The sequence below is a fragment of the Aulostomus chinensis genome, chromosome 16, assembly GCF_037954235.1.
Source record: "Aulostomus chinensis isolate RoL2024-O1b breed Wild chromosome 16, RoL_Achi_v1.0, whole genome shotgun sequence".
Taxonomy (NCBI): domain Eukaryota; kingdom Metazoa; phylum Chordata; class Actinopteri; order Syngnathiformes; family Aulostomidae; genus Aulostomus; species Aulostomus chinensis.
In genome coordinates, this window is record NC_141335.1 from 26,111,896 (window position 1) to 26,134,783 (window position 22,888).

Here is a 22,888-nt window from a genome sequence, read left to right on the forward strand (position 1 = left end):
ATAAGAGAACTTTGCCCAAACACCCTGAACACCCGCAGCTGAGCCCTGGACGGCAGCGGCGCGCGGGTCCCGACCAAATGATTCAACACACAAATGAATCAAATCTGCAAAGTCTGCACACTGAAGCGCTGAGCTCATCTGTGACACGCGAGTCGTGCTGTTGGGAGGCTGGTCGCCGTGGCTGCTGGCGCGTCTGACCTCCTGACCTTTCAGGTTACCTGGCCTGCATCTATCACTTGATATGAGCGTTGATGATTGTCAGGTGATCATGAAGGGGGCCAGGGAGGACACCCTAAATCTTCTCACAGCTCAGATTTGACCCGTGGGTGTGGTGACTGTCAGGACCGCGCGCTGCTGTCCAGGGTTCAGCTGCCGTTTTACACGTTTAGGGCAAAGTTCTTTTATGGCAGCAGACTTTGCCACATTCGCAGCCGTTAATAGTTTTCTGGTCTTGTGGTTACGCAAAATGGCGTGTGACGTCACGCAGGAGCAAGTTCCCCTCCTCCCAAAGACGTTTTCTTTTTATTTCCCACGTTCCTGAGCCACTTGTCTCCGCGGAGCTGCTGTCTCTGGCGAGAAAGAGCGGAGAGCACGAACCGTAAGTCGAGAACAGTTTCACCGTTTTACATGAGAACTCTAGGAACGTTCACGCGGTAGGCAGGTGGCGGCCACGCACGCGCTGTAACTGCGTCATCGAGCGCAGGTAAGGTAAGATAACGTTAACGGTGCTGGGAAACCGTTGGTACTTGATGACGCGAGCCTATAACTTCCGGTTGAGCGAGTCTGATCAGAAAACTTAGATGAACTTAACAAACACTCGGTCACAAATAACGTCAGAAAACTTGGATGAACTTAACAAACACTCGGTCACAAATAACGTCAGTGACGTCAAACATTGTTGGTGGACTAAAATGTAAACACCACCAATGCATTTCACCCAGCGAAGCGCAAACCTCCAACCGAAGCAGCAGGAAGAACAGCAGGCGAGATTCCTGCTAAGATGGACACTGTGGGTCATGAATGACGGTCACCTGACCTGTGCGAGCGTCCCTGCAGGAGGAAGTCTGTGTGAAAACACACTTTTCCAAGGTTGTTCCTTTAAAAGTTCGACTTCACAACTATTTCACGACCATTCAGCAGCTTGTGCTCCGGAACTGGTCTGGACCTTGAGCTCGTCTCAAGGCTTTTCCAGGCTCTTTCCAAGGTCAAAGGTTCGAATCATCTTGCAACTGAAGAACCTGAATTCCATTTTTAACTCGTACCCAAGAATAAGTTGATGGCCTTGGCACAATTGAAGTGACTCATTTTTAATTATGAATTTGAATTGAATAACATGAGTATTCACTCATTATTTTTGGGTTGTTTGTAGCTCTCATTCCCAGGGATGAATGGAATATTCCAGTATTTTAATTATCTTTTAAAAAGTAGACATGTATACTTTCAGATGTATTGAATATAATATCATTTATGTTTATAGTGTAGCTGAATGTCTCTGGATCTGCTACATTATTGATTATCATTCCTTCACTCTCTTACCTTTTTAGAGGTTCAAAACTAAATTGGCCACAGAATAAGAATGACATCATTTCCATCATCAAACCCTTAGTTGTGATGTGTTTGGAAGCTGTTGTGTTGATCTTCACTTACTTGTTGGGGGTTTTCCTATAATTTGTCCCCTGTGTCTGCATTAGTAAAGCCTGGCCATTCCTCTGGCATGACTTGTATTGGACTCCATTATCGACTTTTCTTGAAGGAATGCAAAGATGTCTGCTGTCATGGTGGTGCACGGTGGAGCGTGGAGCATCCCGGATGACCTCACCAAGGCCTCCGTTGATGGCGTGAAGGCTGCAGCCCGTGAAGGGTTCGCTGTGCTGAAGAGAGGAGGGAGTGCGCTTGATGCTGTTGAGTCCGCCGTGAGGGCCCTGGAGGATAACCCCATGTTTAACGCAGGTAAACAGACAGAGCTGGTTCTTCTCTGCTGCTTGCATCACAGAAGAGTGGTTTTCATTTCTAGCAGGACAGGCATGATACTTTAAAACTGTCCCCGCCTGTCCGCACAGCAGCCAGGCACCAAGCAGCAGCCTCCTGAATAAATGAATGTTTACTGCAGCACACAGGCTCCACCTCCTGGAGACATTCACCCACCGTGGGCTTCACGGGAGCAATGAGCTTATTTCACTCATTATGAGACTCATCCTCAGCGTCTGCTCGTATCTCAGAAGGATCTGTTAAAGTCTGTCAGCATTTTAGAGGTTTTACGAAGCTACTCTGCTTGGCCTGAACTGTTGAATTCCTGAATAACATGAGGTCACCATGCAGGAGCGTGTGAGACCCACCGTCATTAGCTGCTGTGCTAGGAGACTCATTACATGGCCTAGAAAACCTTCAGGCAGGGTCCAATGCCACCCTGAGATAGAAGAGCACTGACTGACCTCCTGTTGTAGTGTCACCACCTTGTGGACTTCTGGTGGTATAGCAGGTAACATCCTCAGATGTCATGGCCCTGAACTTGAGTGGTCAGACCAAGCAAACACTCGTGTGGTGGTGCACTCACTGGCACCATCAGCTGCTGATTCCTCTGAGCTGTTGTCTGAGTGTTCACGGGTGATCCTAGGCCACGGAGCAGCTCTGAATATGGATGGAGATGTGGAGCTGGATGCCGTCATCATGGATGGAAGGACGCTTTCCTGCGGCGCAGTGTCTTCTGTGAGGAACATCGCCAACCCTGTTTCACTGGCACGGGCGGTGATGGAGAAGGTGTCGACTTTAATAATTTGCATCTAAAGTATGAACTGATACGTTGCTGTTATTACCTGGTATCAAATAATTTCCCTCACGTTTGCTTTCATGGTCGTCCGCAGACCGACCACGTCCTGTTGACTGGCCAAGGTGCGAACCTGTTTGCAGAGAGTGTGGGCGTGGTCTCAGTGCCCTCTGACACACTGGTGACAGAGTTTGAGAAGGCCGAATGGCTGAAGCACAAGAATTACACCACTGGCGTGCAGGAGGACTTCAGCTCTCGCTGGTGGGTCTTAGATGGACAGCTGAGGAATCAGAAGGCTGTTTCCTTTCAGCCTGAACTCTCAAATATGAAGATCCTGAGTCATAATTTCTTCTCGCTTCTCGCTGTGTAGAGTGAACCACTGCATACCTGTTTAACCTGTCAGGACATGTCAGGCAACATGTAAACGTGGTAATCAGTTGATTTCCACTGGGTTTTCTGCTTTAATGAGAAGCGAACGTCAGCACATCGTGACCTTCTGTGGGCGTGATGTGATCGGGTGAAGGCTGAGGGAGGACAGTGGGCTCTTCCTCGTGATGATGATGATGATGATGATGATGACATCAATCACCTGGAGGAACTCAGTGTTTGGACGTAGTGGGCTGCTTGGCTGGACTGAAGCTGCTCCTGGAAACATGAATGTTGCTGTGTGTTACTCTCACTGGCTGCTGCTGGTTCAAAAAATCGGCATCAAGTATTTGTGTGTGTGTGTGTGCGCGCGTGTGCATATCTTACTTCACAAACCTGAAACTTTTGAAAGCTGCAAATGAGCCTAATAGATCCCTTTTAACATTTCAGTGGAATAAATATGAGAGATGTAAACAAAGGAATGTTTGTCTTCAGAGCAGATAACCTTTGCAACTGATTTCATTAATATTGTATTACACTGTGATTTAGAGGCCTATTATCCTGCTTCGTTCTATTTTACAATTGGTAGTTAAAAGCCCACTCAACCAGTTCTTTTATTTCGAGCTGAGGAAAGTGTTTGTTTGCAGAGAATGAGCTGTGTGCTTGTTTGATTCTGGGGAACTGCTCTTTGATACTCCTGCAGCGTACAGACGTGCTCCAGTCATGCATATTTTTGTTATTTCAGGGCACACGACACTGTTGGAGCAGTTGCAGTCGACTCTTCTGGGAATGTTGCATGTGCGACATCAACTGGAGGAATCAGAAATAAAATGGTTGGCAGAGTAGGAGACTGTCCCATCGTTGGTAGGATTTCATTCTTAACCTGCTCTACTTAGACCCACCAGGGTCTGTTTAAGAAAAACAGCAATTCATTTTATTTCTACTTTCTCAATGTAAAACATGCTTCGTGCCACTTCTTACGGCCACTGTGTCTTAACAGCTTTTTGCTTAAAATTTCAAATTTGAATTTTTCTCCACTTTTAGAAACCAGCGTGTGAATGTGTCTGATTCCAGTTCCAGTGATTGATCCAACGTTGTTTTCCTCTTCTGCGTTGTCATGAAGGCTCTGGAGGATATGCGGACAACCTGAGTGGTGCCGTGTCTTGCACCGGCCACGGAGAGTCCATCCTGAAGGTGACGCTGGCCAGACGGATCCTCTCCCATGTTGAACAAGGTCAAGTATCAAGCTTGATGGACATTTAACTTCACATTCACTCTCCCTCACCTAATCTGGTCGTGCTGTATATTTCAATTTAACTCCTGAAAGTCAAATATTCATTGCATTTTTCCACCCTAGACTTTTTCTGGTGATGCCACATCAAGTGTTTGTTTCTAGATGTGCTTTTAGAGAGATGATGTCAGATGATCTAGAGCTTTTAGAATGTCCTGCTTGTTAGCGAAATATGTGCAAATGTTATTAAAGGGTCTATTAACTGTGCAATGATGTGACCACACAGTCGTTCCGTAATTTTTACTGTTAAGTTAATTTTTCGTACTTCTCCTCCTCCACCCAGGTAAATCTCTGGCAGATGCTTCCCACTTGTCTCTGCAGTACATGGGCGAGCGAGTGCGCGGTGCCGGAGGAGTCATCGTGGTTTCTCCGGCGGGCCAGTGGGCCGCCACCTTCAGCACCGAGCGAATGGCCTGGGCAGCAGTGGAGCAGGATGTGCTGTGGTACGGATTAAACCCCAGTGAAAGATTAAAGGAGCATTTGTCCTAATGACATTTATCCTTATTATCTAAATAGAGAGCCGTGTTCTGCTGCCTTGTACTGTGATTATCTGGAGCCAAAACTAAAGACGAGAGTGATCAGGAGGTCAGGACTTGGACTGAAACGTAGCTCATCATCTGTTCACGTCATCTGGGAATGAAACAGTCAGTAACCTCACTACTATCCAGTGGAGGGCCATCAGAATGATACTTCCCTGGTAGAAAGACTTCGAAGAATCACACTTGTGTTGTTTACTGAGACTTTTTCCGGAGGTTACGGATGCACGTTTAACTGTGGGTAAACCAGTGGAAATTCTAATGAATGTTAACAGAATGTTTTGATTGAGGCAGATGTACTTTATGTCACGCGATAACAAGAACCATCGTACTTGAATCACGGTTTGCATTAATGGCGTGTTCGGTCCCATTTCTACATCTTGCAGTCTCTAGAGCAATTTAACTTGGAAGTATTGGAATGTTACTTGTTGGCCCCAGTTCTCTGCTCTGATTGGCTGTCTGAGTCTAACCCTCTGAACTCTGAATGCCGAAATGTTGCACATGCAATTGTATCACATAAGACTGTCTTCTCCAGGACAACGGTCCTTGTTTGAGTGCATCTCTGCATTTACGACATGCGTTTCTCCGATCAGAAGGTGGCTTCACTCTGAATGCTGGAGGTCCTAATCTGGGTGACCCCATTAAAAGTACATCACATATAATCTGAATGTGATTTGAACAATTTCACAAATAGAACATAACAGCAGTATCTATTAATTCTGTTTCATTCATGGATGAGTTTATTTCATGAGTTGACACCAGCATCACGTGCCTTCAAATCCAAAATAAAATACTGAGCAGTAAATAAGTGAAACTGTTCTGGCGTTGCTGCTGAACGCTGTTTAATCATCGATGGGATTGAAAGTAGGCTGTAATTCTGTGAGTTGCTGATTTCTAACAATGATAGGATTAAGTGGCATGGAATAAAAGGCTCTTGTCAAGCTGTTTTGTCGACACGCATCTCTTCATTCCCTCTACAAACTTGCTTGTTGGTGCTTTTCAAGCAGCTTTCGTGAAACGCTCTTTCACGGAGTGGTTAACACAACAATGGTCGCATTCATGAGCTTGTTCTTCATTTGGCTGGCAGTGTTGTTGGCTTGACTTCATATTTTCAAACAATAGCTGCTCAACTTGGAACAAAACTCTTAATGAGCACAATTCTGATTCAGACTTTTAATGAGATAAGATAATTATTTGCTCCCACTGTGACTGAAGCTCTGGAAGGCAGAGACGCTTCCAGAAACACGCTCACTTGATTTTGTTGGGTCGTATAAAACATAATGAAACTGCTACATAAACTGTTTACTGACTTTAAACAATGTTCCATGTTTTTTTGTTCCAGAGGCTACAAGCAGTATATTGACACCATCTTGTAATAATGTTGTGTGTGGGGCTTGGTGTCAATCAAAAGTTTGTGATGATCAATTCCTTGACTTCATCAGGGCTCCTGAATGGTACTGTCTTCTCCTCTGATTAAAACCATTTTAACAAAAGGAAATAACTCCAAGTTTCAAGATTTCGTCACCTCTTTGACCTTCTCCCGCATTCAAAACAGTTTAATAAATGAAATTATGAATCAACGAAAACATGGTTCAACTCTGTGTTTTAACCCTTGAGCTTCACGCTTCAGCAAATGGACATTTTTACACCATAAGCAGTTTTACAACCTAAAAAAAGGAGCAATTTAGAGATAGGAAATTTTGAATTGGATGAAAAAAAACAAGCTTTTCAATACTTATTAGTGCTAGCGCTTGCTGGTTTGGTGCCATGAAAGTATTACATTTCGATACCCAGTCTCAGAAGTGTGGGCACAATTGTATTAAATCTAGTACGACTTTATTTATCACAGAGAGGCAACTGAGAGTCACACAGATCAGCGAGATCAAACAAGCACACATGCAAGTTTTGTTAACATTAAAAAGATCCTTAAAAAATAAATATCATGTCTCTGTCTAAATGCTGCTGCAGGGAATGAGATCACCAACTGATCGTGTGGTTGCAGGGTTATGGTTATCATCATCAGTGCCACGTAGTCGTGTAATTGGAATCATAACTACCGGTAAGTAAAAATCTTGCCAAAATTAAGTTGCTGAGGAGTTGCAGACTTCTGTTTGAGTGTGCGGTTCTTGGAGCCTGATGAGAGGAGGGCACCAAGTGGCAGATCTTCTGCCACCCCTTGGTTCCAGATGATTGAATTACCAAGGAGCTCTTCAAGGACACTCAGCGCTTGTACATCAGAAGAAGAATTTGCAAGCGTGTGTGTTGAATGCTGCTGGGAGGTACATGCAACCACTCTTGTTTCTCCCAATGAGTACCAAAACGCCCCTGTCCTCAGCTGACAAAACTCTCCCCGTATGTGAGTGTGATGTCCTCACGCCAGCTGCTATGGTACCTGTAAACACAAGCCACGTGACTTGCAGCGCTGTCCGTCAGGAGCTTTGCAGCAGCGGGACGAATGACGGCTGACTTGGAGGAAGTTAGCCGGAGCGGCTGTGCTAGTATGTAACCTTTCACCAACTGAGTACAGCTTTGCACTAAGAAAGAGGTAATTGTAATGTGTATGAAGCGAATTAATCCAAATATGGAATCCAAATAAAGTTGGGACAGATGCATGCACCGCTAGCAGCAGTCAGGCTACAAACAAGGCCTAAGCTAACGCGACCTAGCTAGCATGTCTGACAGGTTAAGTATCGAGAGTTGGCGTATTTGAGTTATTTCAAATTACTTTGTTTTGCTTACAAGACTCGTGCGACAACTTTTCTAAATGCCCCGTGTTTGAATAAACTCGGGCTTGTATGAGCAGTGTCTTATGTGGTAACTTCCTCAACAAGTTACAGTTAGCTTGCTAGCATTCGTGGTCCCGTTCTGCTGCGGATTGTTGTTAGCCACGCTCCGTTAATAAGCTAACTTGGCAACACTTAATTAGCGTCAGCGTTAACAAACCCCGGTAAATAAACTCTGTTGTGTACGGACCTTGAGTTTTTTGTAGAGATACGTGGCGGGCTGCCTGAGCCGAGTGTCTCCGAGGGTGACCGTTCGAGGCCAACTCGGCCTGCTGCAACTTAAATACTCGCTCAACGTTGAACTGGCGTTACAGGCCATTTAACATAAACTTTCCACGAAGGTGCTCCACAAGTTGGCAACAAGAGTACTCTATTGGCATTTTGAAAAGCATTTGCAGATCTTTAGAAGCCATTAAACCTGTACGCGTTTATGCTGAATAAACCCAGAGCGAACATAGAGATGCTAGCTGACTGCTAGCAGGCTTAGCGGGGCAGCAAACCTGTTGTAATTCCCAACTGACGAAGATGCGAGACTTGGGTTTTTTTTTCTTACGCTGTTTTTCAACTGTAGCATTTAGTTACTCTAGTGGCATGAATTTAAATCAACATATGGCGACGATACTAGAAATTTGCCTCACGTAAATAATCACGTTAGTGGGGATGTCCTGCATTTGTTCGGTTTGAACATTACAAAGTGATCGATAGGGTCCTGCTTCCATGCATTGTAAGTGTGAGTCCCTGTTGTGTCCTCACAGGTTGGCAGCAGCATTCATGGATATTGTGGACAACTTTAACCATCTAACACCTAGTGACCAGTTGGATGATACCCTGATAATTGGCCAGAACCTGGAATGTGAAGCAAGTAATGAGTTTGGGCCAGGACTCGGGCTGGAAGATTCACTGAAGAACATGCTCAGTGACAAAGATCCCATGTTTGGATGTGCAAGTTCTCAGTTTAATCTGCTGGATAATGACGACTCCACTTTCAACATCTCTGGTTCAGCAGGTATGCGCAGGCAGAGCCATACAAAAAATAGTGAAGTACAAAAATAGTGATGAACTTAGAACTTAGTTTGTGTTTTGCAGTGGCGGGTCTTGATGGTGGCTCAACATCCACAGGACTCACTGGGCAACTGGTAGTTTCAGAGTCAACCCAAGTCAAGCGACCCGTTGGCAGACCGAGGATGCGTCCTCGTAACGTCGAACCAAGTAAAGCTGAATCTCTTTATACTGCTACATCGATGATATGCCACCTCTGAATTAGTAAGTTATACATGAGGTGATGTTTTTTTCACTGGTTTTTCATCTTCTTGTTAATACAGATCATAGTGATGGTCCACAGGCTGCCAACACGTCCTCTAACACCACCCCCAGAGGACGACCAGGAAAGAAACCAGTCAACAGGCTACAGAAGTCCTTTTTGATAGAGAAGGGGGTTAGAGGCCTCCAGCTGAAGAGAGAATTAACTTTGGGAGGACGGATCAATGTGAATGATCTTGATGGTCGATTGTGGCTGAATCCTTCTGTTGTTTTGAGACGACTGACTGTCACAATCGGAGGATTCAGGATTGAACTACTTCCAGGACCTTCTTATGTGCAAAGTGCTGATGCAAGCTTTGACAGTGGCTTTTCCTATGGAGGGGACGTTGGGTTTGGTGTGCTGCCCCACGAGGCTGTCAGTGTACAGAACCCCACGCCTGAGAATGTGGCAGAGGTGGATGGAGCAGCGAAGAGCTGTGGCGATGATACAACCCTTGGGCTTGGCCCGTATGTGAATCCTAATGATGTGCAGACAGCCAATGGGCCAGAGGTGGCAAGCATTTGCACGCAAGAGACCAAGGTTGACAATCAGAGTGTGTCCAGAAAAGGCAAACCGGTTAATAACGAGAAAGATGGCATCAAACAGTCTCAAAACGATGAGAACAACAGAACGTCTGTGAGTAAGGAGATGGATGTGAGGGAACAGCAGCAGATGGTGGCCAAAAATCCGCTCAAATCTAAACAAGGATTGACTTCTCCGAAGAATAGAAACTTGGTTTCATCTAAACCAGGAAACGTGATAAAGGGATCGAAAGGTCCCCAAAATATGCCATCCAAAGTCATCCAACGAGGTGACCTGCACAAAATAAAATCTGTAAAGGAAAAGAAAAACCATGAACCTTTAAAGAGGTCTGGAGAAGACACTGTAAGTGAACACCCTGCTAAAGTGCAGAAAATACATGGTGCTGGAGATCTTAAACTGAAGCCAAAGGTGCCAAGTTCTCCCAGCCTCGCTGTGAAGAAGGTTCCAACATCTGGCAACCGAGATCAGCAGGATCCGACAAAACCTCCTCACACGAACCACAGCTCTAAAGTTGAGACTGCACACCCCGCACATGGCCATCCAGGTCATTCTTTTAAAACACCTGAAGATGGAGGACAGGAGAAGCCCAAAATGAAGAAGCCAGAGAAGCTCCTACAAAGGCAAAAGAGTAAAAATGCTAGAACCATCTCTGTGGATGAGCCACAGCTGTTCGTCCCTGACAACGCTCCTGTAGTGAAGAGGGAGAGTGTGGACGAGCAGCCTGCCAACAGTGACGCGGTCTGGGATGGAAACAACTGTTGCGGTCTGTGCAAGAAACACCATAACAACATGTAAGTCTTCACATTGATATGCTAAAGTTTGGTATTCCAGATGTAGTCACACAAAAGTTTAGCGCCTTCTTAAAATTTCAGTCAGAACTGTGAATGAAGACATTCAGAATTTAAACACAATGAGGCTGCAGCTCAGATGTACAGAGGTGTTTTAAAATCAGCTCTTTTTCTGCCTGTTGGCGTCAACACATGAAAACGCAAAGTTGTTCAGAGTTTGCTGTGTCAACATCTGGGAGAGCCGTGTTTTGGCAAGAATCTGGAATCACGAATCTGAATCAAGGATCTGGAATTAGGGGGAGAGGCAAGCTGCCGCTGCTTTTGTATGGAGAGAAATTACCCAGTATTATGAGTAAAAAAAAAAAAATTGAGAGCAAAACTTTTCGCTCTGAAAACAAAAAACGGTTTTGAGAGCAACTACTGACAAGGCAATTAAAAAAAAAATTATTAAACTTACAATGAGTAAAAATAAATGAGTTGATTTACCCTCAAATGGGAAACTCTGGAAAAGCTGGTTTGAGTCAGGCCAGTCAGCTCTGTGTAGGTTCACGGAGAGTTGAGCCTTCGCTGCGACTGTAAAAACCCAACGTCAATGGAGTCCCAGTACTTTGATTCACCCTGACTACAGTTGACAAAAAGAGCTTTGTGACATGACCCTTGTCACTCATGAGTACGTACGGTGAGTACCAATACATTTTTGGGAATACAAAGTCATACAGATGTTGTTGCTTTAGTCAGTGTGCAAGTTTGAATATCGTCTCTTTGTTTAATATTCTCACAGATAACGTAGGTTCGGTGAAGAAATTCTGAACCTGACCAGGTGACTTTCATTGACTGACTTACCATAGTAACTGACACAGAGTTTGAATTTCCTTTCTTTCTGAAACCAGCTGCAGTTATTCCTCTTTTTCTGGGTTGTTACCTCTCTTTCTGAAATGAAAAACTCAGCCTTTTAATCGTTTCAGAGTTAAATGACTCGGGTGCCACTTACCTGCGTTCTGGAGTGGAACCGATAAAGCACAGACTGAGTTTTGGGAATGATTCTCTTTCTGATTGGGTCTTTTCAGCAATGACACCTCCACCACTGATTTGTCACAGTAGCCTGCTAAGTTCAACATGGGTAGCAGATTATAGGAGTGGCTTAGCCTGGTGTCCTGTCTCAGCTGTTGTAGAGATGAGTCTTGGGTTGCTCAGAGCTGAACGGTCATGGTCATCTGGATGGAGCTTGGTTTCTCTTTCAGAATTGTTTTAATTGTAAAGGTATTGGTGTGGATGCAGCATTACAAGGTTTGGTCTCTATCTTGCTCTCTGTCACTGGCCACCCACTTCAGCACTGATGGGACGGAAGCACACGACAGCACTCTGAAGTCGGACACAAAGGACTTTTAGTTTGACAATTAGCTGAAGTTAATCTATTAATTGGCTTACTTGAAATTTCCTGTGGAGATACAAAACTATCCTTTTTGGCTGTCAAGTTGATTTCAAACATAAAAGCCCAATGTGCATTGTTTTACAGAGGTACGTTCTTCCTCAAGGTCTTGAAGCAACCCTGAATGATAATGGAGCTGCTTTACATGGTGGCACGCTTTTGTGTTTAGGTTCATGGTGGGCTGCGGCCGCTGTGATGACTGGTTCCATGGTGACTGTGTGGGTCTTGACCTGAACAAAGTTCGTGAAATGGAGGAGGAGGACCAGATGTATGTGTGCTTGAAGTGCTGTGAGGAGGAGAGCAAAAAGGTGGAGCCTGAGCCCTCAAGTGCAGCTGTACCAGAAGACCCAGTAAAGACTGAAGTACAGGACCAGAAGCTGGCACCCAAACCCAAGCCAGGACCCTCCCAGGCATTGACATCAGGGGGGGTCAGACCAGTAAGAAAGGTGAGTGAAGTTGCCACCAGTTCTTCTTGTGGAATTACAGTCTGTAAATCTTTGATTTTCTGAGGATGTTTTATGTTTCCTCCAGCTAATTCATCCTCTGATATTTATCCTAACTGCTACACAAGGGTTCGTTGCTCTGCTTTTACTTTCCCCCCACAGAAGGATTGCACAAGGGTGTGTGTGGTTCACAAGGTGCACCAAACCAAAGTACAGTTTCTCACCAAAAACATCTCAGAGAGACCTGAGTGTTTTACTTTAAAATCTGTTCATATTTCATGTTTGTCCAGGTCATCATTTTTGTTCAAATTTTCCTTCTTGAAATAATAACTTGGTACTTGTCTCCTAAAATAGGAATCGGATAATAGGCAGTCCACAGATGTCAAAGAAGCTGCTCATAAAACAGGTATACACACACATTTTTTTTCAACTTTGACGTAAGAGCCAGGTGGGTTGTGATTGTGGTCCATGTCGCTGCACCACTGTAACAGAAGGTACGACGCTGAAAAGAGGAGAAGCTATCAGTGTTAGAGTTTATAAGCCATCTTTCTATACGTCAAGTGTGTGTCGTGCATTTGTGTGTCATCACAGTACTGAGAATCCTCCTCCTCTTCCTCACTCGCCTTTGTTCCTCTGTCCGTGTAGGCGTTCATCCTAAAGACACAAAAAGTAAGAATGCAGCAAAGAAACCTGCGTCTGTGGAGGACATCCGGCGAAGTGTCCGTGATTCTCTGAAAGAAATCCTTCTGCACAGGTCAGTGTTCCATGAGTTGGAGTGCTAACATTCCCCCCTGGACCAATCACATCAGCGCACCTGATCTAACTTGTGTATATTTTAGGTTGAAGGAGTCTGACTTGAACGTGTCGGTGGAGAGAGCCTCTGAAGTTGCCAAGAAGACAGAGAGAGAGCTTTTTCACTTGTACAAAGACACTGAAAATAAGTACAAGAACAAGTACAGAAGCTTAATGTTTAATCTTAAAGACACTAAAAATAATGTGAGTATAGTTTCTCCACATTGTTGTGGTTTGTTTCAAATGTAATGGAGGCATACTTGATAGTGTTTTTTGTGTTCATCACGTAGGTTCTTTTTAAGAGGGTCCTCAAAGGAGAAATTTCTCCTGGTAATTTAATTCGAATGAGTCCTGAGGAGCTGGCCTCTAAGGAGTTGGCCGCCTGGCGACAGCGAGAGAACCGACATGTGAGTACCGCTCCAGTCTCCGCTGTGCTTTCCTTCATATTCTGTTGCATAAATTAAGCAAAAGACACATCCCAAAGTACTTGGCTAAAAATGTAATAAAATGATTTTGCCAGTACATGATGCTTTTGTTGGAGAAAGGAAAAACCTCAGTTGCCCTCTAAAAACAAAACTTTTTTTTGGGTGATTTTGTAGACAATAGAAATGATTGAAAAGGAGCAAAGGGAGGCTGAAAGACGGCCGATTACCAAGATCACTCACAAAGGGGAAATTGAAATTGAGAGCCAAGAACCGGTGAAAGCAGCAGAGCCTGCAGAGGTGAGGAACAGGCTGAATACCCTGCATGATCCCAATCACACCGGCGGTGCAAGAGGGCGAGGCGTTTAATTGATGTTTTATTTTTCCCTCCCTCTTTTAGCTTGAACCCGTCACCAAATCAACAGAAACGGCTACAGAACCTTCAAAAACCACTGAGAAGAACGCTGAGAGCACCAAGACAGAGAAAGACACTACCAGCCAACACAAGTCGCACTTATTTGACCTGCACTGTAAAATCTGCACAGGTGAACCCTGCCCCTCTCAGTCAGAACCTCCTCATGTTCTATCTTTGGTTACTGACTTCTTCTGTTGTGTTTTTTCCTACAAGGCCGAATGGCACCCCCCGTGAAAGAGGAACCAACCAAAGTGGTGAAAGTAGCGACTACAGTGGTCAGGAGGCAGTCGACTAAAGCCGAGGATGTGAAGAGCACAACGCCGCCTGCCGCGGACGATGACCTGCACCTCACCGTTCTAGAGGAGAGCTTCCGAAAGGCCCAGTCGGGCTTTGAGGAAAGGTAAGCAGACATTTCTGGTCCTGGTGTGCATTTTTTCAATTATTTTTTTGGATGGTTTGTAATTTTGTACTGAAATAGTGGCAGAACGGAACCCACATCAGGCAGAGATGAAGAAGCAGCTTTCCTGTCCAACCTGAAGTCTCTGTGGCGAGGCTTCATTCATATGCACTCGGTGGCCAAGCTGGTGACGAAAGCCTTCCCTGTATCAGGCATCCTGGACAACTTGACTCAGGTAAACGCCATCAGAGCTCCAGATACTGTGAATGTGATACAGACAAGACCTGGTGTCTGTCACTGTGTTGCTCTCACTGGCAGTGTGAGAGAGCAGCAGTCCAGACCACACACAACCCTGATAGCAGCACATTTGGGCCTAATCTGGGACAGTTATGGCTCAGTTATAACACTAATGGCCCAAACAGGGTCCGTGTTTGTTCTGGCAGCACGCTGCCCTCTATTGATTTGCTGTGCAAAATATGTAGCGCCACAAATGGTACCATAAACCGAGAGTTAAGCTGACCACGGAGGCATTTCCATGGTCTTCCTCCAGTGTTTAACTCTGTTCAGAACCTCATTTTACACAGTGAAACTAGAGGGCCACTCAACACGCTGAGGGTGAACAGCTCCAGGGAACTATCGTAGTTGGAGTGCTGCAAGTAAAGTTAGATTTCTTTTTCCAATAGGATCTTCCAGACAGCATTCAAGTTGGTGGGCGGATCAGTCCACAGACAGTGTGGGATTACTTGGAGAAGATTCGTGCTACTGGAACTAAAGTGAGTTTTTGGCATCTTATTTCCTGGAGGGATTAAATCAGTCATAATCACAGGTTTTTCCTCCACACTGCTGAAACACTCATCAACGGGGAACAAATCTGTTGTTACTTGTATGCTGCTTGTACATCTGACTGACACTTGCTTTGTCTTTAATTAAAGGAAGTGTGCCTGATTCGCTTCTCCCCGGAGACGGAAGAAGATGAGATCTCTTATACACTGCTCTACGCCTACTTCAGCAGCCGTAAGCGTTTCGGGGTCGTGTCCAATAACCTCAAACAAGTGAAGGACATGTATCTCATTCCCTTGGGTGCCTCAGAGAAAGTCCCGCACCAGCTTGTCCCCTTCGATGGGCCAGGTAACCTGATCACAAAGAGCTCCTTCCCTGTTTTTATGGAATATTTCTGATGATTGAACTGAATACACTTTTGATTTGACAGGTTTGGAAACCAACCGAGCAAACCTTCTTCTTGGACTGATAATTCGTCAGAGACCAAAAAGGGATTTCCTTCCTGTTGACATGAATGAAACTGCGAGGATTAATCCTGAGGTCAAGTCCATCACCGTTCCCACTAAAGATGTTCGAGCAGTGGAGGAGGAGGAGAAGCTCTATCTCTCCTCCTTGACTAGCGCACCCAAAAAAGAGAAAAGCAAACAGCTCGACACTACCGAGGATGTTGACGAGCCAATCACAGAGTCTTTTGAAGAACCATGTGCCTCGGAGGAGCCCCACAATCAGGAACACCAAAAACCGCTGCGCTTTCTTCCAGGTGTGCTCGTGGGTTGGGGCGGAGAATTGCCACCTTTGCCAGACTTGGCAGCAAAGCCTGTGAGAAAAGCAGATGACGCTCCGAAGACCCAGCCTGCTCAGAAGAAAGAGGCTCCAACCAGCGGGAACTCAAAAAGTCCAACAGCTGCTGCACCACGAGAGCGCTTCATCATCAAGAAGAAGGAAGTCAAGCCTGTTAAAGCTGAAGTGGAGCCACCCAGCCAGACGGATGCATCTGTTGCTAACAACTCATCAGGGAGAGATGCCGTCGCAGCGCCCCAAACTGTGGCAGTCTCTCTGAAGGATAAACCTCCAGATGTATCAACAGAAGCCTTTCTGGCGAGCCTGTCAACCATCCAGAGCGGGGCTGAGCCTCGTAACTCCGACACCCTAAACAAAGGTGTTGCTGGGGTTTCTCCTGAACCAGAAAAAGGGATGCCTGAAACCTCGGCTGCTCCAGATCACACAAATAGCTCAAAACCTCCTTTAAGTGGAATATTAAAAAAATCGTCAGCTTATTCCAGTGGGAATGAAGACAAAGCAGTGGTGCTGCAGAAGGACAAAGCCGTCCACACAGCTCCAGTGGATCCTAGCAGCAGGGAAAATGAGCGAGTTACACCCTTTCACCAGGGATATTTACAGCTTTCTCAGGCTGAAAAAAAACCTAAAGAGCTAAACCAAACTACAGTTGTGTCAGGTCCTAGTGAGAAAAAAGAAGATCCCAGTATATCCCAGGTTGGTGCTGAGGCGATGCCAGTAGTGGACCCCCCTTCAGTCCAAACGCCTCAGCCAGAGCGGCACCCGGAAGCCTCTCAGCTCCATCATGATGCAGTATTGGTGCCGGCTCTCCCAGAGCCCAACAGCGCTGCTCCTGTCCCCCTGCAGCAGCCTCAGGCACCCGGCAGCTATGACCCCCCTGACAACCACGGAATGCAGTGGGCTCAGGATGACGCGCCGCATGCTTCACCGGAACCTCCGTCAAAGTACTCGGAGAGTTACTCGGAAGCATCCGGCCAACCTGCCTCCCTGGCAAAAGACTACAAGCGACTAGAGGAGCGGTCGTGGGAGAAGCCACGGAACGCTGAGGACAGAGAGCACCACGGCAGGCACGGCCACCACAGAGACTCCTATCATGGGAAAAAGAGCCGACACCACGACCGTGAGAAAAAACACGATCGCAGCTACGATGAAAAGTACAGAGAGCGCAGCAGGCATCACGGACACTCAGAGGACCGCTACGGCGAGAAGAGGAAAGAGAGGCTCCACAGCGACGACTACACCAGCCGTCACAAGGACAGACACAGACATCGACGGGACTCTGATTATGAGAACGGACGCAGAGGTTCAAAAGACAGTTACTCATCGTAATTATGCTTATTTGAGGAGAAAAAGCCCCTCAGTGAGTGTTGAGAGCTCTAATGACATGTTGGTCGAGGGCCTCGGCTGCTGCCAGTGGAGTCTGAGTTGTTTCATCTGCAGCGTGCAGGCTGTTTCCTTTTGTTCATGTTATTGACAGCACAGCCATAATGAGCTATCATCCCAGTGGGATCTCTTGACACCAATAAGAATCCAAATTTTAACTTTTTATTGTATATACCTTGTTGATAACGACTGCTTCGAGCCGAGCGGCAGCATCTAGTTCACGTGTGGACCATTTGGTGAAAAGTTTTAATTTGAGCTCAGACATTTGGCATGAATGTAACACAGAAGACATTTAATTAACAGATTTAAACAGCAGCTTTGTTTTCAACAGTTTCTTTTAAATTGCTTAAATATTTTATAAATGTACTTTCGATTGGGAAAAGTATGTACATTTTGGCTTGTAATATACATTAGAGATGAAGCGTGCCTTTGCGCCGTGTGTTTATGTACAGTTGGTAATAAAGCTAATCCTTTTTTATTGTTGATTATAAAAACTTCTCATATTTCTTTGTACAGTAAATGTATTAAAGAGAAACTTACCTGAATACTGGATGTTCTCTCTACTTTTCCATTGATGGACTCGAGTCACCGCACACAGACTTGAGGTCAGACTGAATCTGTGAACGGCCGCTGCACCAGGCGGGGAGCTACTGGGGCCACGAGCAGAAGCTGCGCCCACACTTGCACTTGTGGCCACAAGATGGGTTCTTGCATTGCTTGCCTTTACTAATTGGGAGACATGTAACTGGACATCTAGTTACATCTTGTGGCCTCAAGAGAATCATATTGTAGGAACAAGGTGTCAAACCGGTCCAGTCAGGGCCGGTGTGGCTGCAGGTTTTCATTCCAACCCAGCAAAAGCAACACCTGATTCTACTTAAATCAACTAAGCTGCGTCCTCACAGCTCATTTGTTGGATCAGGTGTTGCTTTTGCTGGGTTGGAATGAAAACCTGCAGCCACACCGGCCCTGACTGGACCAGTTTGGACACCCCAGCTTGTGGCTTCAAGTTCAATAGAGGAAGCTACACTTGCAGCTCGCATCAACAACACGGGAACAAAGTCGACCCGAGTCGAGAGCTCTGAAGACCTGCTAGAAGAAGAGCCTACAACGTGAAGTCTGTAGAAGCACTTTATAAAACACGAACATCAGCTTTAGATCTGAAATGATCACAATGGCTATAATTGATGTTTCCTCAACTATTTCACACCCTCATAAATATTAAAGCCTTCGCTGTTTTCTAGAAGCATCAGTGGCTTGGAATCTTCGAACAAAAGAACATTTCTGAGGTTTCCTTCAAATCCAGCAGAAAACAACCCGGCTGTAACTTTGGAGATGTTCCTATTCAGCTCAAAGCCCCCAAAGTAAAGCCGCCCCCCGTAGTTCAGGGCTACGTATCGCCCGAACGGGTCCACGTCCTCCAACACCACCCTGGTGTTGTTCAGGGAAACCTGGAGGACGGTGCTGTTGACAGCCACGGAGACGTCGTGCCACCGGTGGCAGCACAGACTCCGGTTGGCGAAGCTCACTGGGGAGGAGAGCCTCTCTCCGAGATTGACTGCAACCTTCAGGTGTCCGCCCTCCAGTCCGACTGCCAGGAAGTCGTCGTCCTCATGCTCCGCCTTCCCCATCCACATGATCACACCATCCGCTGCGCTTGTGTGAAAACTAAAAGAAACTTGTGTGTGTTTTAGATTTCTTGTGTTGTATTTTGGGTCCCAGTACTTGACGTAGGAGTTTCCCACAAACATGAGTGTGTGTGAGGATATGTGTGTTTCACAGTGCCGCCCCCCCCAGCCTAACGGGCATTGGCAGCGGTATGATGTCACATTCGATGGCACACATATGGAGCCGTGCTTGCACATGTTGTTTACACAATTAACAGACAGGTTACACACCGGGCCAGTCCAAGATGGCTGGCACACACATATTATTGAGTCACTTCCTGTTGCCCTGCAGTGACCTCCATTATGGCACTTCCTGTAGCCACAGGCGGTCCCGTCCCAGTCCCCGACATTCACGCCGCTCACGGCTCCTTTCTCTGTTAACTCCAGCTCATGTCCATTGAGCAGCAGCTCTCTGATGCCACCAGTGAAGCCCATTGGCTCCCCCTCTTTGGCGTCCGGCGAGACTGAGCTCAATGTGGACACGCCCCCTACAAAGATGTCGGTGGTGACATCAAGGGTGGTCATCCCCCCTGTCACGTTCTCTGTGACCTGCTTGCCATCCAGACTCAGGAAGCCTCTGTGGCCAACGCGGCCGGCCTTCACGGTGTGCCAGGTCCTGCCGTGGGTGTCGACCCGGTCAGCTGACTGCAGGACGTGGGTGCCGTCGCCCAGGTTGTATCTGAGCTGGACGAACCGTGATGTAAGCGAGACACAGAGGAAGTCTCCTGGAGTGGGAAAACAAACAGAAGTTTGCCAACGCTGAGATGAACTACCCGCCTTCCTCATCTCTCATCTGAGGGCAGGGCAATGAAACCCCACATTTGTGCGTGGCGAGGCGCCGCGGGACGACATCCAAGTGAACCGAATCTCAGATTGTTTTGAAAAACTGTTTGAGGGTCGAGGAAGAAAAATATTCCAGCCTTTCATCATGAATAAGCCAAGACTAGACAACAATCAGAGAAATGTTGCTGGAGCTACTTTTCCATCTCTCAACCCCCATCGAACAACGCAGTGGTGGGCGTTCTTAGAAACAACTGTCGAGTGAGGTTCCAGGTACTTGTCCTAATCCTTCTGAGGACTTTTTACCTGTGAAATCTGAGAATGGCTGTGCTCTTAATTACTTTTTAATCATCATGATTTAATTATTATCTCCAGTTAACTTCTTAACTTCTCAAGATAATGAGAATAAAAGGCCGTTTTCTTAATTAAGACAACGAAGGGTCTTTAATGTTTTGCTGGTGATAAGTCAAATGAACACGTTGTCACCAGAAAGTCCTCAGCATGAAAACACTTCATTACAAGCATGGCTGTTCCTGGCTTCTCTCCTTCCCTTACTTTAAGACAGATCCATCCTTCCACGCTCTCTCTGGCCTCGTTAGTTGTGATGCGTTGAGCAGAATTAAACAGCACTTGTCATTATTTGACACCCTTTATTGATCCGCCGATCAGCTCTGACACCATCCACACGAATGCAAATCAAGCCAATTATTCTCTGTGTTCACAGCATCTTGGAGGTTTGAGCAGTTTTGCACAAAACAGCTGGCAGAAATATTCCAACGCTGCGTCTTACCTTCATCCTTCAGACACGGATCAGGGCCTGTACTTGCCCTCATTCTGATCAGCTCTTTTGTCATGCGAGTACGAACACAGTGAACTGACTTCACTGTTGTTTCCTCAGCAATCACAGTATCCTGAATATCCAGTAAACCTGACATCTCCAGCTCAGCCCTGTGGTCTCCACTTTATCAAGATATTTTACGGAGCAAGTGTTACATCATCATGCTGCACCCCCTGTGCGCCATGGTAACGTGTCAACACGTTAATATGCTGAACTTCCTCTAATCCATCTAAACTGAAGACCCTCCCGCGGTGGCGGCTGTCCCACCTGCTCGGACCCGGAGGTGCTGTGCAGTGTAGACCAGGATGCCCTCAGGGGATAACGGCTGGAACTGCAGCTGCAACTCAGTCCTGTGTCTTATATTCACGGGCGAGAAGGACATCCAGGAGGACTGGTTCCCACTGAAGAACGGATCACTGATGCTCACAGCTGAGGAGGGAAACCAAACCATTTCTCTCTGATTGAATCAATAAATAAAACGTCACAGGCAGTGGGGTTGAATGTGCGACCTTTCTGGCAGTAGAGTCCTGCGGTCCCCAGGGGGCACTGGCAGGTATATCCGCTGGGGAGAGGGATGCAGGTGGAGCCGCGGGCACAGAGAGGGGGGGGGCTGTGCTCAGCATCACATACAGACACTGTCTCAGAGCAGAGCGCTCCCTTCCATCCCGATGGGCACTGGCAACTGCAGACGGTCACAGACGCTAGTAAACAATGTGGTCTCGCTTTGCGGCGCTGGCGATGAGTTGCTGACTCATCACACATGTAGCACACGGTGACCACGTCAGTCAGAAAATGATTGATTTCTCTCAACTTACTACACCGACGAGCCGGAGTCCACACACGTCCCTCCGTTCCTGCAGCGAACAGTGAGGCATGGGGTGATGCCGCATTGACCCACACTGCGCCCGAAGGACGGATGTCCCGCAGGCTGTCCCAGCACCTGGAACTTTCTGTCTCTTCTTGTTCGAAACTGCACATCAAAAATGCACCCTATGACAAGAAGAGAGCCCCCGTCACAGCGGCGTTAGCAGGGAAACACGGGACATGAGGGGTCCATGCGTTCAAACAGGATTATAATCTGATTGCATCTCAAAATAATTCAGATGAAACTTGAAACCCCTGTCAGAAGTGTGTCGTGTTTGAAAATGTATTTTTTGATGGCTGTTTCTGAGTGACAGGTAACAGAGGACGGCGTCACCAGAGTCTCTATTCGCCATGACCTGCCATCGCCCAGCTCACATCCAGCATTTCCCATTTTGAAAGTCTGCAACCCATCATCATCATCATCATCATCATCATCACGCATTTCCCTTGCCATGTTTGCTTTTTGCTTTCAAAATCCCGTTTCTACCAGACAATATTTATTTTGGCGCGTACCTGCACAGCACAGGGCCTCTATAAATATGAGGCCTGAGCGCGGCGGGCATCCACAGACCCTCCTCTCTCTGCTGCGTTCGTCACTGGCATAAACAGGATGCAGGGAAAATGTCACGCTCATTCATGAATATTCATAGCATGATGCTGTCTTCTTGGCACACTCAAGTGATGGTGGCGACATTGCAAACACAGACCCCCGAAAAGCGAGCAACATCCACAAGGAAGATTACAAGGCTTGTGTATTCTTGCTTTAGCTGTACACACTGTTAGACGCCCCACGTCCAATCAGCGAGGTAGCAATCACACATCTCACAACAAAGCAGGAATCTATCAGGAAACCAAACAAAGTTCTCTGTGGAGCGGAGTTCTAACACGAGGAAATGAGCCGTGTTGGACCTGCAGGTCCCTCCTTCCAAAGTTAGTGGGTGAGTTTTGGGTTTTCAGTTGAAGGCAGACTTCAAGTCTGTGATTCCCACTGACTTCATTTCTTCTTTACATGCAATGTTACTGTGGTGGTACCTACATGTTCCTTTAGTCCTGTGCCCTGAAACATTAAACCTCCTGCTGTGTGCCACTTCCACCTCCACAGAGGGCGCTAGCACCACTAGCGGCTGGGCTAGCACTGCTAACATGCATGCTAGCTCTATGAGGCACTTGAAGCCACTGAGCTGATGGTTTTGACAGTTGGGGCTTGGTCTTCAGCCCTGCACCCATGTTCCTTCAGGTGAGGTGTGTGTGTGTGTGTGTGTGTGTGTGTGTGTGTGTGTGTGTGGGGGGGGGGGTTGCAGAATTGTTTCAATCATCTATCCATGTTTGAGCAAGTGAGACAACATATTGGGTGCTAAAGAGCCCTTTATTGACCCAGGGAGAGCTGTTCAAGGCCTACGGGCTGAGTGTACCCAGGAGAACTGTGGGAAAACCAACAGAAAGTCTGTCTGAAATGTCCACATTAAAACATCATGAAATGATGTCGTTAATCACTTCAATTGGCAGGAT

General features: G+C 46.5%; 4 protein-coding genes across 14 annotated transcripts in view; 2 read left to right on the forward strand and 2 right to left on the reverse strand.

The window, feature by feature from the left end:
* The window catches only part of khdrbs2 (KH domain containing, RNA binding, signal transduction associated 2), a 61,486-nt gene extending 60,369 nt beyond the window's left edge, over window positions 1–1,117 (reverse strand). For 2 of the 3 annotated variants that reach the window (XM_086181477.1, XM_086181478.1), the window contains exon 1: window positions 1,037–1,116. The gene's annotated coding sequence lies outside the window, so the exon portion shown is untranslated. Of the gene's footprint in view, window positions 1–1,036 lie in introns of all 3 variants that reach the window. The other variant, XM_086181479.1, reaches the window with a different exon arrangement.
* LOC147248007 (isoaspartyl peptidase/L-asparaginase) lies at window positions 307–6,491 on the forward strand. 5 transcript variants are annotated; one of them, XM_086181484.1, is made up of 8 exons: window positions 307–598; window positions 1,754–1,950; window positions 2,615–2,757; window positions 2,862–3,025; window positions 3,876–3,994; window positions 4,254–4,364; window positions 4,705–4,864; window positions 4,938–6,491. In XM_086181484.1, coding segments are annotated over exons 2-8 (885 nt in total). In that variant the 5' UTR covers window positions 307–598; window positions 1,754–1,763; the 3' UTR covers window positions 4,939–6,491. The 5 variants fall into 5 exon arrangements, with proteins under 5 accessions (XP_086037610.1, XP_086037609.1, XP_086037607.1 ...); XM_086181483.1 differs by having other exon boundaries at window positions 307–703; window positions 4,705–6,490; XM_086181481.1 differs by having other exon boundaries at window positions 307–708; window positions 4,705–6,489.
* An 830-nt stretch (window positions 6,492–7,321) lies between these two features.
* On the forward strand, window positions 7,322–17,769 carry phf3 (PHD finger protein 3). Of its 5 annotated transcripts, none has more exons than XM_086181473.1 (16): window positions 7,322–7,455; window positions 8,496–8,746; window positions 8,827–8,949; window positions 9,063–10,374; window positions 11,970–12,246; window positions 12,598–12,649; window positions 12,889–12,997; window positions 13,083–13,239; window positions 13,326–13,442; window positions 13,635–13,757; window positions 13,858–14,002; window positions 14,086–14,272; window positions 14,351–14,504; window positions 14,953–15,042; window positions 15,202–15,397; window positions 15,480–17,769. In XM_086181473.1, the coding sequence occupies exons 2-16, from the start codon at window positions 8,512–8,514 to the stop codon at window positions 17,174–17,176; spliced, it is 4,974 nt and encodes a 1,657-aa protein (XP_086037599.1). In that variant the 5' UTR covers window positions 7,322–7,455; window positions 8,496–8,511; the 3' UTR covers window positions 17,177–17,769. The 5 variants fall into 5 exon arrangements, with proteins under 5 accessions (XP_086037599.1, XP_086037598.1, XP_086037601.1 ...); XM_086181472.1 differs by having other exon boundaries at window positions 7,361–7,502; XM_086181475.1 differs by lacking the exon at window positions 7,322–7,455 and adding an exon at window positions 8,063–8,081.
* Window positions 17,770–18,353: 584 nt separating this feature from the next.
* Window positions 18,354–22,888, reverse strand: part of eys (EGF-like photoreceptor maintenance factor) — a 186,283-nt gene continuing 181,748 nt past the window's right edge. The window contains exons 49-52 of the mRNA XM_086179793.1: window positions 21,331–21,505; window positions 21,025–21,197; window positions 20,783–20,944; window positions 18,354–19,622 (exon numbers count right to left, since the gene is read on the reverse strand). Of these exons, the coding sequence (XP_086035919.1) occupies window positions 18,430–19,622; window positions 20,783–20,944; window positions 21,025–21,197; window positions 21,331–21,505 (1,703 nt within the window). The 3' untranslated portion in view covers window positions 18,354–18,429. The remainder of the gene's footprint in view (window positions 19,623–20,782; window positions 20,945–21,024; window positions 21,198–21,330; window positions 21,506–22,888) is intronic.

What these genes read in the sequence shown, in the direction of transcription:
- phf3 (XM_086181471.1), top strand. Translation starts at nt 8,332, where the DNA reads ATGAATTTAAATCAACATATGGCGACGATACTAGAAATTTGCCTCAC. An exon ending in AAAGAAATCCTTCTGCACAG is followed by an intron (nt 12,998 to 13,082) that starts GTCAGTGTTCCA and finishes TGTATATTTTAG; the next exon opens with GTTGAAGGAGTCTGACTTGA. An exon ending in GCACTGTAAAATCTGCACAG is followed by an intron (nt 14,003 to 14,085) that starts GTGAACCCTGCC and finishes TTTTCCTACAAG; the next exon opens with GCCGAATGGCACCCCCCGTG.
- LOC147248007 (XM_086181483.1), top strand. Translation starts at nt 1,764, where the DNA reads ATGTCTGCTGTCATGGTGGTGCACGGTGGAGCGTGGAGCATCCCGGAT. An exon ending in CACGGGCGGTGATGGAGAAG is followed by an intron (nt 2,758 to 2,861) that starts GTGTCGACTTTA and finishes GGTCGTCCGCAG; the next exon opens with ACCGACCACGTCCTGTTGAC. An exon ending in CCTCTCCCATGTTGAACAAG is followed by an intron (nt 4,365 to 4,704) that starts GTCAAGTATCAA and finishes TCCTCCACCCAG; the next exon opens with GTAAATCTCTGGCAGATGCT.